Raw genomic sequence first — 16,692 nt, forward strand, 5'->3', positions numbered from 1 at the left:
TGTTGGTTGTAGGCTTCTCCAAAGTTAATTACAAAGCCCCCAATATTGAATGCAGTCCACACATACCTCTTAAACAAATTGCAGGCCACTCCCTTGCTTCGTCATCTTTTGAAATTTATTTTAGACTCCCAATAATGCAGTGACAGACCCCAATACAAATCGCAGGGTTGTATGAGAAGTCGTCGGCCAAGGAAAAGTGTCACAGAGCCCTAAATGTTGGACGCAGGTTGTCCTGGAAAAATCACAGTCCACAAACAACCATCAACACTGCCTCCAATGATGCACTACAACCTTGAGATTAACACAAACATCTTCTAGGCTCCAAATGCAGGTAGAATTCAATTCACAACAGTTTAATAACTCCACCAAATACTGGTAAAATCTTCAAGAGTCAATGACTTCTCAGATACAGTAAATATAGTAGAGTAGTGGTAACAAATTTTGCTATACCTCAGCAGCAAACCTTCAAAGTTACTTGAAGGAAAATATCAGAACTCAAACCCTCGACACACCAAGCAAAATTAATATTCAAGTTGGATAGATTTCCCAAACATAACAGGAACAGTAAGGAAATGAATAATTCAATTCCAACAAATCTTAGAACTTGATCCACAAAAAACAAATAATCAATCGAATGCTTTTTCCTTCACAATGGGCTCATATTTCTAACCCCCAAATTGCACTTAGTTTCCCAAATGCAACTTCACTTAAGAAGCTTCACCAACACAAGATCATTTTATAACATTAAATATAATTAAGTGCCATTATAATAATGCAACTTTAATAGCTAATTGTAAATATGAACCCAACCAATTGAAAGCTCCATCTAATGTAGGTGATGACCAATTGCCAGCACCACCAATTGCACTGCCAAATATGGCAACTAGCCAAATTTGTCTTACTAAAAACAGTAAGTCCTCGTTCAGACCTTCAAATCACACTGCTAACTCACGAGGGTTGCTATGATGAACTGACTCAATCATCTGCAGAGATGCACCAAAAATGGGAACATTACAAGTTTGGTTTTCTGATGGATTGGTCATTCCTTCAGCATCTACAATCAGTGTCAAGATGTTAGAGTTATGTCAGTTATTTGGGTGTTGATTGTACAAGAGTCAATTGTGCATAGCTGAGACATTACACAGTTTTACCCTTGGGATCCGGGTGGACTCTGATGTTCATTTTTTTCTTCAGGATTGCTTGGGACAAGCAATCTTTGGGAGGGAGGACTCTAATGTCCCCTTTTTCTAAGTGACTCCGAGATGATAGGATTAGTCCATTATTGTGACCCACTTGGACTAGTTGTTTGCATAGAGGGCATATTTGCTCATTGTTACCAGCTATTTTGGGATATCTACAAGGTGCAGAGCAGTATCAACCAATTCCAGCTATATTAGCACTTCATTTGAAGCAGTTCTAAGGACTTTTTGTTTATAATAAGTCAGTTATCCTGACAGTTGCTATATTTGGCAGTGATTAGTGGAGACAGTTATGGTACAATGTGGAATGCCATCAATTGCAATTTCCTCCTACCTACGTTTGGAGTGATTTTGAGGACTTACTATCAATAGTAATTCAATTAGGGTTACTAAATTTAGTTGGGCATCTAATGACTAGTTATAACCCTATTTGCAATGGAAGTCTATGATTTGACTTGCGTATTATTAAAAAAGTAGTTTAATAAATGATATTAAACTACTTATAATAAAGTTACTTTAATGATCATTTAGAAGGACAATGGGGCAGGACCCATTAATTAGTTCCTTAAGTAATTAATTTTATTTTAGATGGTTCCTAACTCAAAACTATTGAAAGCCACAAAAGTTATATTACTTTAAATGAAACAAGAGCAAAGATGTGGGAATATATCTTTTAGTTCACATTGGTAAGGAATGTGTTTGAGCTCTCACAAGAAAAAAGTGAAAAGGGACTTAAGAGCTCATTCTCATATATGGAATTGATCATTTTTGTGCTTTGATACTTGGTGAACTTTATGAGTTTCTCCAACAAGGTTTTCAAGGAGCTATTGCAAGCTTGGAAGCTGTTAATAGTTATCTTTGAGGTGCTGAAAGATTGCACTGAGATTGCTGGTTGTCCTTGCCATTGTTCTATATCAACCTTCAGAGGTCTTATTTGTGCATATTGGTGAACAAATATAAAGATTATTCAGGGGATTTATGATTATATGTTTGCAGATTTGAAGATTACCGAAGATTAAGAGTCAACCATTTGCAAATCAAAATTTATGTTCTGCTTCAGTGGTGTGAACAGTAAAATGCTACACTACTTTAGCAATTTGGTGAATTTGATCACAAGGGTTTCACACGTGATTGAAGGGTTTCATCCATTGTGAGTGCTCAGCAAATGCAAGGCATTTTGCATAATTTGAGTGGACAAATCATTTATAACTGCAGATTGATTACATTTCCAGAATTTAATTTTTACAATCAGCTAGCTATCTCGGGTAGGTCTTGTGAATGTTTAAGGATTGCATATATATTATAAGTGAATAAGAATAATTTGCAGCTCTCTTGCATTTCCAGTCTATTTCAGTTTTTATATTACTAGTATTATCTTTCTTGCCTGGCATCATGTGGTGAAAACTCATAGAAATTTCTATATTATCAAAAATTCCAAACCAGTTTGTCCTGTGTGTAGCAAACTAGTGGTGTGGCAGAGTTAGATCTCACAAGGGTTCTTCCATTTTGGTTTTATGCTCTGTGCTTCTTTTTCCTTTTCCTGGTTTATGTAATACTTATTGACTTCGCTTGGGTGCTAATATTTTGTGTATAGGTCAACCTATATGCTTGGTTTTATTAATAGTGTGGAGGACAACTTGTTCAGTTGCTATTTTGTTCAAGTCTAAGCAAATTTAGGCAAGTCATATATTGTTTAAAAGATCACAAACCATACTTTCTTTGTGAGTATGATATTTTTTTATACCATCATAGTATTGATTTTTCATAGGAAAGCTATGCAATGGCTTAGTAGGCTCAACCTATAGGCTTGTCAATGATCACCCTCGTTTATCTAGGTAAACTCTATAATGTCCCCATTTTTAGCAGGTTCCTGCAGTTGGCCAAGTTAGTTCACCATAGCGAACCTCGTGAGCTGACAAGGCATTTTGGGGGTCTCAGTTATGGATTTACTATTTCTAGTAAGTCTATTTTTAGTAGTTTCTATTCTTGGTAGTGCAGTGGGTGGCTTGGCAGTTGGTCGTCATCTGCAGTTAATCAGGTTAATAATTACATGAGCTCTTCTTTATTTATTATTCATTGAGTTGCATTATTATAATAATGTTTATATTATTATAATAATGACTTTAAGAGATATTTCTAAAAAGCAAGTTAAAAAGTTTCTAGTGTTGAGTTCTTTTGGTAAACTTCCACGTTTTCTGAAGTGGAGTTTTATGGAAACTTTTGCCAACAAAAGCTTATAAATGATAGTGCATTTTATTGGGAAAGACACGCTTGATTATAGATTTTCTTATTGTGCCTTTTTGGCTTTCTCCTGAGTTTTGAAGTTTTGTGCCCTTGCTGTTGTATAAGGGTTTATGAGTTCTGAAGATTGTTTGAAGTCACTGCTGATGTACAATATATTCTGGCTATTCATTTATTCTCCCTTACTGTAATTGTCTGTGGCTGGGAGTTATTGTGTGGCAGACAAGTATTACTGGCTGAAGGAAAATGTATTTCTCATTGCAATTAGAGGGTCACACAATCACTGGATTTCTTATCAGAATTTGGAGTTTGAATGCCTGGCTGAAGTCCCTCAGTATGGCATTTCAGATTTGGTAGAAGGTAGCATCCAATTAGTTTAATGTTTGGGCATTTTTGCAATATCAGGGTGACTGCAAAATTGGTGAATCGGATTGCTCTGGAAGTCTGCTGTTTTGCTGTTGGTGAATTTAATTGTTGGGGGAATCTGCTGTTCAGCTTCTTAAGACAGTTTGGAGTGATCGGATTGTGCTAATCAATCACCACGGTATTGGATGTCATATCCTTGGCTCTTGTGATTTTTTATTGCTGCAATTCGCAAGACTTTCAGTGGTTGCGTTTGGTCTAGACCCTAGCCGCACACCATTACTGAACAAAGTTGCATATCCAAGTTTCCGATTTATTACCAGGTCTGCGAATTCATCATCTGCTGGGTCACGTCCATGCTTGGACAGTCATTTTAGATGGGTGGAACATTCTTGTTAGCTGGGCGACCATTATGAGAGGGTGACAGATTTCCTCTAGTTGCAAATCACATTTCTTGGAGTTCTACATTTTCATGTTGTTGTTTCAGCGACATCCAAATCATAATCAGGTTCATTGTCCGTTGGAAAATTGAATTAATTTGTGAAGCTATTATCATTGTGTTGTTCTTCCCCTTGCAAGTAAATTCTACAAAACTCTAGGAAGTGTGTTTATTTTGCAATGTTGTTCAGTTTTCATATATACCTCAGAAAATTCAAAAAAAGAATATATTTAAATACAAAATTCAGTTTAGTATTAGCATTTCAGAAGAAGAATTAGTTGAGGTCTTTACAGTCTCTTACAACTTCAGACAAAGGAGATAGAGTTCATTGTGCTAGACAAGCTGGAAGAGTTGTCATTCTTGGTGCTGCTTAAAAATAGTTAAGCAACTATTAGGGCTTGGAATATAATTGTACAATTAATACATAGTGCAACTCATTGTTCAATTGTAATAGGCTTATATTCTTAGAAAAATGGATCTTGCATTTAAAGGATTTAATTTTCATGGAGTCTCCTAGCTGGCGATAGTATCAAATTTCTATTGTAGGATGAGTTTCTTGCATTGACATGTCAATTAACCCCAATGTGGATAAACCCTGAACATATCAAGAAGATGAAGCCATATATTACAAACAGAATAATTAATCATGAGAAAGGAAAACCCATGTCTATGGCAGAGATGGTTATTGAAACCCGTGTCTAAGGTTTTGAGCACCTTTGGAGGATTAATTACAGCCAAATAGACAAAATATCCTGCTTCCGAATGAAAATATGCTGCACCATGTCACAACTCCAAACCTATGTTTCACTTGTTTGTACAATTGGGTGTGCTTTGTTTTAAATGGTTACTATGAAATCAAATAAATGGGAAATTGAATGCTTACTATAGAACTTGCTTGTTAGATGTTTTAGCTATGTCACAATTACCAAATTTGAGCAGAAAACAGTAGGTCCATTGAAATACAAATTACCTTGTTCAGTGATATTGCAGTCAGTGCTTTGCAGGTACAAAATCAATTTAATTTTTTTCCCTAGTTTAAGTTGATTGTCCTTTATGGGTTTTGTGTTTTAATGAAATTGTTTTTAGTTAATGTATATCACAGATGCATATTGTTCAACTGTGTTGAATCTCAAACGTATTTTTTGTTGTTCAATGTTAATTTGTAAGATACAGATTTCTTTTGCAACTTTGTATGAAATCTTTTACAAAATTTGTTACTGTCAATTAATGTTTGGATGTCTTTCAGGGTCTAGTTGCATTTTCTCAGCATGGATTAACAATCAGGTGGTGGTCTCTGGAAGGAACATGGTGGGAGAAACTTAGTAGGAGTGCTGTACCTGTGCAATGTACAAAACTCATTCTTGTTCCTCCATGGGCAGGCTTTTCTCCCAAATCTTCAAGGGCAAGCATCATGGGAAGCATTTTGGGATGTAATAGTCCAGATGTGTCACAAGTACGTTATTCTTTTTATGCAACCTGAACTAAACTCTGTTTAAAATTTCAAATGCATTCATCAGATATGCTTAATCATTGTTAATCCACTTTGAGTCATTTGAAGCTATTTTATGTGATTTCAAATTCATTTAAGCACTTAGTAAGCAGAAAAAACCAGGGTGAATCCCTGGTGACTTAGGCCCTTAATTGTGGGACCAGGCTTGACCTGTAAACAGAAAAATGTTGTCAGCACTAGACATATAACAATATGTCCAGTCTTCTTTGGAGATGTGTTTCTGTTGGTTGGTCTTAGCTGGTCTAGGAATTGTTGACCTGGATAAGAGAATTTGTGATGTGAAGGCATTCTGCAGTGGTCCACTGAGTCTGGAATCACCCATTCTTGTGCTGATACATCAAATTAATCACTTGTGCCTTTAATTATCAATGGTAAGAGTAGTGTAACCACATTGTGTAATGTTCCCCTTTATCTGGTCCAGGAATATAATTAAATAATTAAAATTATGTTTTAATAATTTAACAAGATCATTAATTCCTAAGTATTGAGTGACCACTTTTGATGTCAATGATGGCCACTTTATCATTTCCCAAGTTAGAATAATAAAATGTAACAATGATAACACAATAGTCTCAGATTGATGTGTCATACATTACCATATGCTGATTTAAATTCCTCTGCACTTTAGGCTTCGCTACACCTAGGTGGGTAAACCTTCACCTTGAACCTGATCTCGTTATTCAAAGCTTTTATATAGAGAATAAAAATTTGTGAGTTCTTTGGTTGGAAAAATCCTCAAACTTGATCAAAATGAAGTTAAATGAATGCTTGAAATGATTGAATTTTTTATATAAGATTTTTCAATAATGGAGTTGATGCTTTCAAGATTGGGATATAGAAGAGAAACTCTGACATCAACTATAAACTGAACAATTGTATTTAATGATTTTAAAAGATCAGTGCCTTGTTTATTCGGTCAATAGAGTTAGCACAATGAAGATTCTTAAGTACAACATTATCAGACAATATACTGTAATATATCATCAACTAATCTGGTGCTCTAGAAGACAAATCATCTTATGCAGTCCAATGTTAGTCCAAAAGGATTCTAACTTCTTCGGTGGGAAGCACAATTAGACACAAATGAGGAAATACATATATTTCACACTATCCCTGATTATCAAACAAAGAATGCTATGACAAATCTAACACATGAGCATTATTGGAAAGAATCCAATAATCGCCTTATTGATCACAAAGGACAAATCCAGATTGTAATTTATTTCTTTGCCTTGAATTAAAAGAAAGATCTTATATTTATCATTACAACATAATATATCAGTTTAAATTGAAAGCCATGCCTTCTACTCCTTATTCCTCCTTACAAGATCTGAATATTTTTTATAATAATTGTATTGCTTCTCCATGTCGTCGGTGCCTTCTTCCTTTTCTACGTTGGCTGTATAAATCAATCATAGTGACCTTTGCCTAACCCTCCATCTCAGTTAAAGGTTGAAGTTGAAAGTTGCGTGTGAGATTTATAGGAAGACAGTGTTGATAGATTCTTTCTCTCAATGAAGATGATGAGAGCCCATGATTGCAAGATGCTATAAATATCTCTCGTAAGCAGTCATCTTTGACATCAATGACAGTTCAGAAGTTTCCCAAACTTCAGAAAATCTTCAGCTCATTACTCTGGTGCGACTACAACTTCTGTTTCCCAGATTATGGAAAATGAATCTCTATGCACATGTGACCCAGGAATAAAACTCCAGCATTCAATGTTGCACATAATTCAACATGTTTTTATACTAGTCACTGTATTTATTCATCGTTGTATTTGATTTCAACCAAGGTCATCGTTATTGACTTGTATTGCTACGTGCTTGAATTTTGTCATCTTTGCTTGTTAATTATTCTTCTAAACCTGGCATGAAAACTCAGCCTTTCAAACCTCAAGAAGAATGAGCATAGTTTTGTTTGCATTTGACGAGATTTATACTCTTGGTCTTAGTTCCAGCATTCAAAACATTATCGGGCTTCTTGTGCAAGTTCTGATGCTTATATTTCTTTCTCCATTGCCAAGTATTGTTAACTTCACTACAATTATTCATCTGTGATATTGATGTTGATGAAACCTGTCTTTTAGAACCTCCGGTGGCTTCTCTTATTTGCAGTTGCCTGGGAATGGAGTTTACAACTGATAAAGATTATAATCTATATTGGGATGAACTAGAATCATCGACAAAATTTACACTTGTTACTCCAGAGCACAATCATGCTAGAGAGAGGGCTTATATCAGACTAAGAAGATATACATTCCCCTGGAAATTCCCAAGCCACTGAGAGAAGGGAAACACCTAAGCAAGGTTCAGCAATCTTAATTCCATCCAATACAGACCAAACTCAATTGTTCTTCCTCTTCAAAAGTCATGGTCTTGCTTAATTTTTGAGATGTTGCTTTATAGTTTATATCTTTTGAGAAATTCAATTGATGTCTTAGGCACTAGGGATGTTCCTCTGTATGCAATCAGAAACTGGACAAGGAGGAGTTGTGAGTCATGAATTTAAAACTTTTATTTCCATTACTCAAATTCCTTAGAAAGCACTGAAGTGATCATTCTTTCCATTAGGTTTGTGTTTGATTTATCTAACATAGTGAGAAACAACATGCATATTCCATCAAAAAGAGTCCTCTCAAAACCATACAATGGTGTTGCTACCCTTGCATATTCTAAGGCATGTGCTAGAGACTGTGTTGGCTAAAATGTTCGTACGTCAATGACTACAACTTACAAAATTGTGACTTTACAACATTTCATGAGATTTCTCTCTCCTCTCAGCAATAGGGGAGGCTCCCTTCTTACCGTAGGTGGCTTCAATAGGAACTTAACCGAAATTACAAAATGATGGTTCTTTCGATCAATTCCTCTTTTTTCAGGAATTATTTGCATACAACTATAACTTTCCAACTTAACAAAAGTGCCTTGTTGCTACGATAATACTAGTAACCCTAGAATTGATGTAAGAACAACACCAGAGGCAGTAGTTTACTTTTGAAATTTTGTGAAACAAAGTAGGATCCCAAAGCATATGTCTCAAATAAGGATTCAAGCAGAATAAACCAGTAAGGCACAAGGTCTCTTACAGGATACTCTCAAATTTAATAAAAACACTTACAATTGAAGCCCAAAGTCTTTAGCTATAAGTAATTCCAGCCACTACTATCTACTACAATTTGTCCTCCTGCAACACAGTCATCAAAAGTTCAAATTGGCTCTAAATGCAATAATCTTCTCAAAGTTTGCACGATTAAATTCAAATCCCTCTTGATCAAAGCTCCAAAACTCACAATCAATATCCAGAAAATGTTGTCACATAATGCCTTTAATCAACACAAAGTTTGAAAGCAAGTTGTCTTGTTTATTGATAGTAATTTAGATCTACATCCAAGCACATAATCTTAGAGTGCACATATAAACTTGCAGAATTTTCTTGCCTCGCCAAAAAGATGATTATTGATAATGAGCTCTCTCCTTTACATAGGAAAATGGGAGAGAGAAAGGTGGAGGGAAAAGGGGAAATCGTCAACCACCTTGACTTATTCTCTAACAAACTTCTAGCTAACTAACTTGACTTATTCAAAGTTGCATGCCTAATGCACTTGCAACTCGAGTACATAGGTTGATTGTAACGAGAGATGTTATCCTATACTTGCAATATAATTGCTCTTTACATGTAATCTTCCTACCAGTATTTACTTAAAGCATATGAAAAATTTGAATCCTTGAACCCAACTAGTGCATGCCTAATGCAGTTGCAATTTGAGTACATAAGTTGATTGTACGGGGACATGTTATTCTTTACTTACAATATAATTGTTGTTTACATGTAATCTTCCTACTGGTATTTACTTAAAGCATATGAAAAATTTGAATCCTTGAGCACAGCTAGGCGACTATGCAATATGATAAGAACATTGATCTCCTCCTTAAACTCTGACCTCTGCATGCCTTTAGGGGAAAATCAGGCCTCCTTTGAATCAGCTAGTTGCCATTAATGAATTCGATGTAGTAAGAACTGTAGGAAGTTACTTGTGATGGTGGGATGGAGTTGTGGTACTGGTCATACTGGTACTTCATCTTTTTCTTATCTTTTCCTTTTAGCGGTGCAAGCTCTTCTGACATTGCAGAGTAATGCACTTGCACAAGTGTTATATGAAAGTTCCATAATGTAAAAACATCGTCATATGAGGATTCCATAGAAATATTTTGTTGTGTAAAAACACGGTAATTAGGCAAATTATGAATAGGGAAAGTGTATGAAATGATTGTGGAGAGCGAATGAACAAATGGATCAAGCTCAAAATAGCTAAATTAGCCTAAAATGGGTTTCCTAAAGTGAATTGCATATGCGAACAGCGAGCTTTAAAATTTGCAAACGAGGAGTAAAGTATAATGAAATGGAAACATAGCATGCTTTAATAGGAATAAGTCATGCTATGTATCTGGCAAGCATGTGGGAAATTCTTTTTCAACCATAGGGCAGCCATATGGAGCTTCATGGAATGCATATTGGTGGGAATTGCACTTGCATTTTCTTGAGGGAAAATAGGGGGACTTGCTTCCATATTAGACTGGGATTTTACCCCGATTGCATATGCAAGTAAATGGGACCTTGCATATGCAACTTGAATAAGTAGACGAAAGAATAGAAAAAGCAACTTGACATATAAAAAACAAATGAAAATCTGAAAATGGAAATGATGAGACTTATATACACAACATAACAAATATATACAACAAACCTTATGAAAAATAACAAGGAATCATACCCTTTTATCGAGACGCAAGAGAAGAAGTCGTTTTAAGCACTTGTGAAAAATCTGAAATGGCAATCAAAGAGATTTCTTGGATTTAGAAAGATTGCAAGATGAAGTGTTACATAGACTTTGAATCTTGACTTGATCCTTGCAAGAGATGAGTCAAAATTTGTAGCTTGCCAAGTATAGGAAGTTGGAACAAAAAATTGCATCATTTTAGCAACCATTTTGACCAAGCAATTTGCAAGATGCAAAGAATTTGGAAAATGGTGTCCAAAACATATCAAGTGATTTAAAAGACTTGAATGCAAGCTAGGAAGGATAGGAAATGCTTTCGAACTTACCTTGGTCCAAACACTTGCTATTTTAATGTTGCAAATTGCTCAAAATTAGGGCATTTTTCAGCAAAAATGTGCCCTAGATAAGTTGAGAAATGAAGAAAACACTCAACAAACTCCCTTTTTGAGTAGCCCAATGTGTTCTTTGGGTGATTTTAGGCAAAAACGAACCATAGATCATAAAAAAGGACTAAGTATTGCTCAAGAATTGAGCATTTGAAGGTTGGAAAATCCATTTTTGGAGAAAAACGCCCAAAAAAGTGAAGTTTTGAGAGCCAAAAACATGTGTTTTTGGACTAGAAATTGCCACGTTTAGGCGTTTGATAAAAATACCTCATATTATGAAGGAAAACACATTTTTTATTTTTGCATTTACATGTTTCAAAAACATATGCAATGGCTAAAAAAATTGCCACCATGAGCTTTTGATCAATAACTTTAGTGCAAAACGCACCTTTGGGAGGCATTTACATGTTTTAAAAGACATGTAATTGGGCTAAAAATCACCACTTTACCTTAGTGGACTATAAAGACACAAAAACATGTTTTAAATTGCATGTATTTGAGCCAAAAATCACCACCATGCTTTAGTGGAAATACAAGTCATTAAAAATGAATTTTTCATGGCCATTTACATGTATTTTAGAAATATGTAGCTTGGTAGGGTTTTTAAAACATGAAAACACATTTTAAAATGCATGTAGTTGGGTAAAAACAACCATTCAACCAAAGTAAACGACAAGATGCACATAGACAATGACACTAGATATGTTAACTAGGGAAACCCTTGATCAAAGGGAAAACCCCGGTGGGAATGATGCCCACAAGATGATGTCCTAATATAAATATTCCTTGTTAGAGGATGGACCCTATTAGGAGGCTATTACAACATTTAGTACATGAGTCCCTATTAGGAGACTTTGAATCCCTGTTAGGAGTTGTAGTACAATGTATGCAAGAAGAGCCTACTACCCAAACATGCAATTTCAACTACAAGAAGAGCTCACTGCTCAAACATGCAATTTACTGTTATGTTCGTCTTTCCTCTATTCTGTGAACCGAACCAATCACTGTCAGACCTTGTAGACCAGGTCACGAACCTTGGATCCAAATATCAAACCTCGGATCACACAATAGAACCTCGCAATGATGTTTCCTTCACTTCCGCTCTACTCTGCTCAACTTTGCATTAAGCTCTCTCTGCTGCTTACAATCACTTTTTCATTTCATACTTGATAAAGGAAAATGTCCTTCCTTTATACTGAGTCCATAAAACAATTCCTTGAGTCGGCTATTAGACCTTCTCAATTAAGTATTATAGGACCATATTAAGAACACGTTACACTTAGTGATAACATTAATCTTCCGCCTTGCAACTTGAATATCTTTCCGTACATGTAATATTATGATGAGCAAGCTTAGCCACGTCATCACCAACATGTCTTCTTCACATCCTCAACCTCGATTCTTAGAATAACAATTCTGCTAAGAGATATAGCAAGTTTACCAGAACATGCCTCTGTAAACTCTATCTCAGAACAAACATCACGAAAACTTTGATAACTTCTTCCAAACTTAACATTTCTTCATCCGACATTAATTGCATATACTAGATACTCAGAAGTATCTCTCATAACCTCGGATAGTGAGAATGCTCAACTAGTTGTATGTACCAACTTGATCTTTTTGTTGTCTTTTTGTCAGATACCACAGAAGACTGCTATGTTGACATCAATGACAAACACAGTCATGTATGTAACATATCATCATAGTAATATATCTACAATACTCCACCATAGGAGTATCATCAACATTCATATTTCCAACAATCTCCCCCTTTGGCATTGATGGCAACATAGATGAAAAAATCTAGTTTCAAGAATACCAACAAAAGATTGTTAATCTTTCTTTTCAAATCCTCTTCATCAATCACTCTCCCCCATTGATATATCTCAATGTGCTTTACATCAAACTGTCATTCCATGTTGTACTTCTTCTGAATATGTTGTACTTCTTGTTTTGCTTCTCCCCATGATGTTTTTGCTTCTACCCCATGATGTTTTTCATGCCATACTTCTCCCCCATTGACATCAATGTCAAAGGTTTCAACAACCATCAAACTTTGCAACAACTAATTCTTACTAGCTCAAGTGTCCAAATACACTATTTAAAACAACATCCAACAAGAGTCTTAAATGACTCTGTCGATCACAGATACTCCACCATATAGGAAGCATCAGCATTCAGTCTAGACAAACAACGGTGCTTTGTTACTGAATGCACTCTTGCATCTTCTACTCTGATGTAGGAAGGGGCATAACCCCTAGCATACCTTGCAAATACTCAAAAGTCTGCTACCATGTTGATGTTTTGCCTAGAAAATGAAGATAAACAGCAATAAGAAAAGAGAATAAAGATGCACAAATGACACAAGGGATTATCCTAGAAAAGCCTTTCCACTCGAAGGGGAAAACCCAGCCACACTGGAAAAATATCTCTTTTATTGATAATAAAAATGTTTGAGTCCAATGCATTTACTTGATACAATGCCCTTACACACAAGGCAATCATGTATATATACAGAATCGAAAGACTCTTCATATCATGACCGAATGTCACTTCAATTTCAAATACAAGTTTTTTCATATTTCCAAACTCATGACTCTTTGCATGACACATCTCTTCAAATAATATTATCTCGAATAAATACCTTCTCCAGCCGAAACACGATACATAGGAGCAATCTCAATATAGAAAAATCAGAGATAAAAGATCTCTATCGCAGCTACAATCTTCAACAGGGTTTACAAATAACATGTCTCTATTGAGAGAATAATCAATAGTAATTTCATGTTGGAATGAAACTTCAAATAGAGGTTCAGCAGTGAAGGAGCCACTTCAAGGCTCTATTGGTAGTGTTGTAAGCTAAGCTGGAAACTGTATAGTTAATATTTTGGTTGAAATCAATAGCTTCCTGCACTATGCTAGGTTATATAACAGCCGTCCAAGGAGCTCAACTACCCATGGGGGAAAGCCAAACGGATGCAACACTGGAAACCCACAAGACCTGAATGGCGTTTTTACATTACCTAAGTAATTCTTATTTACTATTGTACGTGAATAGTGTAAATCAATACCTTGACCACTCATTCAGTCTAAATTTTTTTCTATCTCAGCTGCAACTTACCTATATATATGCATCTAGCTTTTAACATACAGATCTTGCTATTTTGGCATGATATGAGATGGAAAGCGTATCCATTCTGATCTTATATTATAATATATATTATATGCATATGCATCCAACTATATCAGTAAGAGTTAAATAAGGAGCTAGTAATTCTTCCTCTTTTGTGTGTTGTAAACTATGTTCCACGGTGTATTGGTTATGCAGACAGTGGGATGGCAGGAGATGTGTTTCAGGATGTCAATTTGTTGTGTGCGCATATGCACTCATGCATTTGTGCATGTGTGTTTTGGAGAGCACTTCAAGCTTCTACAAGTTAATGGACATGAGTATAACAGCAGCAATGCAACGTGACTGTTAAAAAATTAAAACAATGGTGGACAATGTCTGCAGAAACCAGCTTACCAACCATATAAAAAAAAATTGTTCTCCTGCACTTCTCACATCAAGTTCTTCACGTAGCTTTTATTTTGCATCTGTCATCTCAAGTTTATAAGTAGTAATGTATTCGAAGCCAACAATATTGTAAGTGTTGGTCTGCTAGGTGTGCTTCCAGATTTTCTCTTGTGCATTCATGAGAACCTTCTTGACATTGCTACAGATCTATGTACATGGGATACAGATCATTAGCCAAAAGTTTCCTGCAATTTGTCTCATTTTACAAAACATGTACTGGTTGCTATTATTGGATTTTACTGCAATGAACAGCTGTATAAGTCAATATCTTTTATTTATTCATTCTTAAGATTTAGATTTCAATTATAGATGAGAGTTCAGTCAAGTAGTAGTGATGCAATAGCTTCTTCTTAATACTGAAAAACAATTAAATATCTCTTATATTTGTTGCTTACATGTTTAAGTTTTCACTTGACTGATAACCTGGGAAGAAAAATGAAGCCTGAATTTTTTTTGTTTGCTAATGTGAAACTGTGAATTAACTTGGACTTGTTATTATGCAGAGCCATGAATCGGGAATGCCTGATGAAAGTAGCACAACTCCGACTCATAAGTTTGATCTCTCATATCGATTAGAATGGAAACCCAGAAAAAATGTGGTGCTTCTGCAGCATGGCCAAGAATTGGGAACATTCCAACTTTAAGATATCATATACATTTCTTCCGATGAGATTTTTTTGAGAGAATGTTCTAAGACATTCCGCAAGGGAAACAAGACAATCTTATTCTACAATATCAACAATGAGAAACATCCACAATTCAAAATGGTCTGACGTGCTCCTCTAGGAATCTGAAAATGACAGAATCATACTTTCCCATTGATACTGGTGCTTATGTGTCAATGACAATGTAGGTATAGATAGCATTTGCAAGTAACTCTATAGCACTGTTTCATAGTTTCTGTTAATGCTTGTAGAAATATCTTGCTCGGTTTTTATTTATTAGGTTGAAGTTGAGATTTTTCCCCTCACCACTACCAGTTGTTCAAAGGAGAAATGGACTGACAACAATAATGTTTATTTGATTATTCATCTTATAAATTTTATTTCTTTAATATAACAAAGGAGTAAAAACTGAACAAGTAATAGTATTATATTGATGAGGATCTTCAGAACTTAAATTATATGGTTTTTCTACAAAATAATTGTAATATTTGTTCGACATCCGCCCAACAGATTTATTTGCATAATGTAAGATAATGCCTTCAATTTTCTTATAACAAAATTGAACAAGATCATACAACTTCTAAATTCTAGAGTGCATTGAACATTTTGAATGCGTTCTAAACTTTTAAGTGTTTTTTTGTAAAATTAATTTTATTTAAGCCTCAAATACCGAATGTTCAACACAAGTGTCACACATTATACAAAACTAAATCTGAAGATACTCTTAATATTCCTAGGTATCAAAATATCTACTCAAGATACCTCTTAGGACCATCCCTTTTCCATTAATTTTGAATTCAATTCCATAGTTTGACCTATCTAAAAATAATCTTTAATGAGTATAACCACCAAACATTCAATATAGCATTAGTATGAATACTAAATGGAAACAATCCATGACAATATAGTTGTTAATTTTGTAACTTCGATCTCATACTGATCTGATTGTACAGATCGTACAATTCTAATGAAGTAAGAAGTTCCTTTATAGGGATTGGCCCCTTATTTTATCAAATCTACTTGGTGTCTAATTGTGGAAGATATTATAATGTGTTTATGCATAGTGTTAGTATCTTTACTAACTAATATATTTCCTTTAAGAATGTCAATCTTGGAAAATATATTTATTAGGTTATACTGGCCGACTTGGGAGGAGACATGTCCTTTCTAAGGACATGCCTCTTGAGTGCAATATATATATGAGGTAAGGATGAGGTTAGAGGACACACAAAAGATATAATTAAGTATGCTCTTCTACATTGCTGCTTTGTACGATTTATTGCAGAGATAAGAATATTTCAGAATAGTAATTATACTATTCATTAAACTTCATATACAGGTTTGTACATTGAAGACCATCTTCAACACTATAAAGGTATTATCTTAGTCTGATTTATAGCATAATTTGCAGAAACTTTACATGATCTCAGAGCTTTGGTAGTCGAACCTAGGCTCTGCAAATTAAATGATCAGACTTTAAATATCTAGCAACATCCTTCTATCTTTAATGGCAAGCATAATCAAACTCGAGG

The 16,692-nt window shown here is 35.0% G+C and overlaps 1 protein-coding gene across 3 annotated transcripts in view; it reads left to right on the forward strand.

The window, feature by feature from the left end:
* The window catches only part of LOC149548436 (Transducin/WD40 repeat-like superfamily protein), a 223,209-nt gene extending 207,617 nt beyond the window's left edge, over window positions 1–15,592 (forward strand). For all 3 annotated transcript variants that reach the window (XR_016354026.1, XM_089792504.1, XM_089792505.1), the window contains exons 8-9: window positions 5,489–5,695; window positions 14,999–15,592. Coding sequence is in view for 2 of the 3 variants with exons in the window: in XM_089792504.1 (XP_089648630.1) it covers window positions 5,489–5,695; window positions 14,999–15,139 (348 nt within the window). In the remaining variant the exon portion in view is untranslated. The remainder of the gene's footprint in view (window positions 1–5,488; window positions 5,696–14,998) is intronic.
* The last annotated feature ends 1,100 nt before the right edge of the window (window positions 15,593–16,692 follow it).

This window comes from Cupressus sempervirens, chromosome 7, assembly GCF_028749045.1.
Source record: "Cupressus sempervirens isolate cs-2001-9-10 chromosome 7, ASM2874904v1, whole genome shotgun sequence".
NCBI lineage: Eukaryota > Viridiplantae > Streptophyta > Pinopsida > Cupressales > Cupressaceae > Cupressus > Cupressus sempervirens.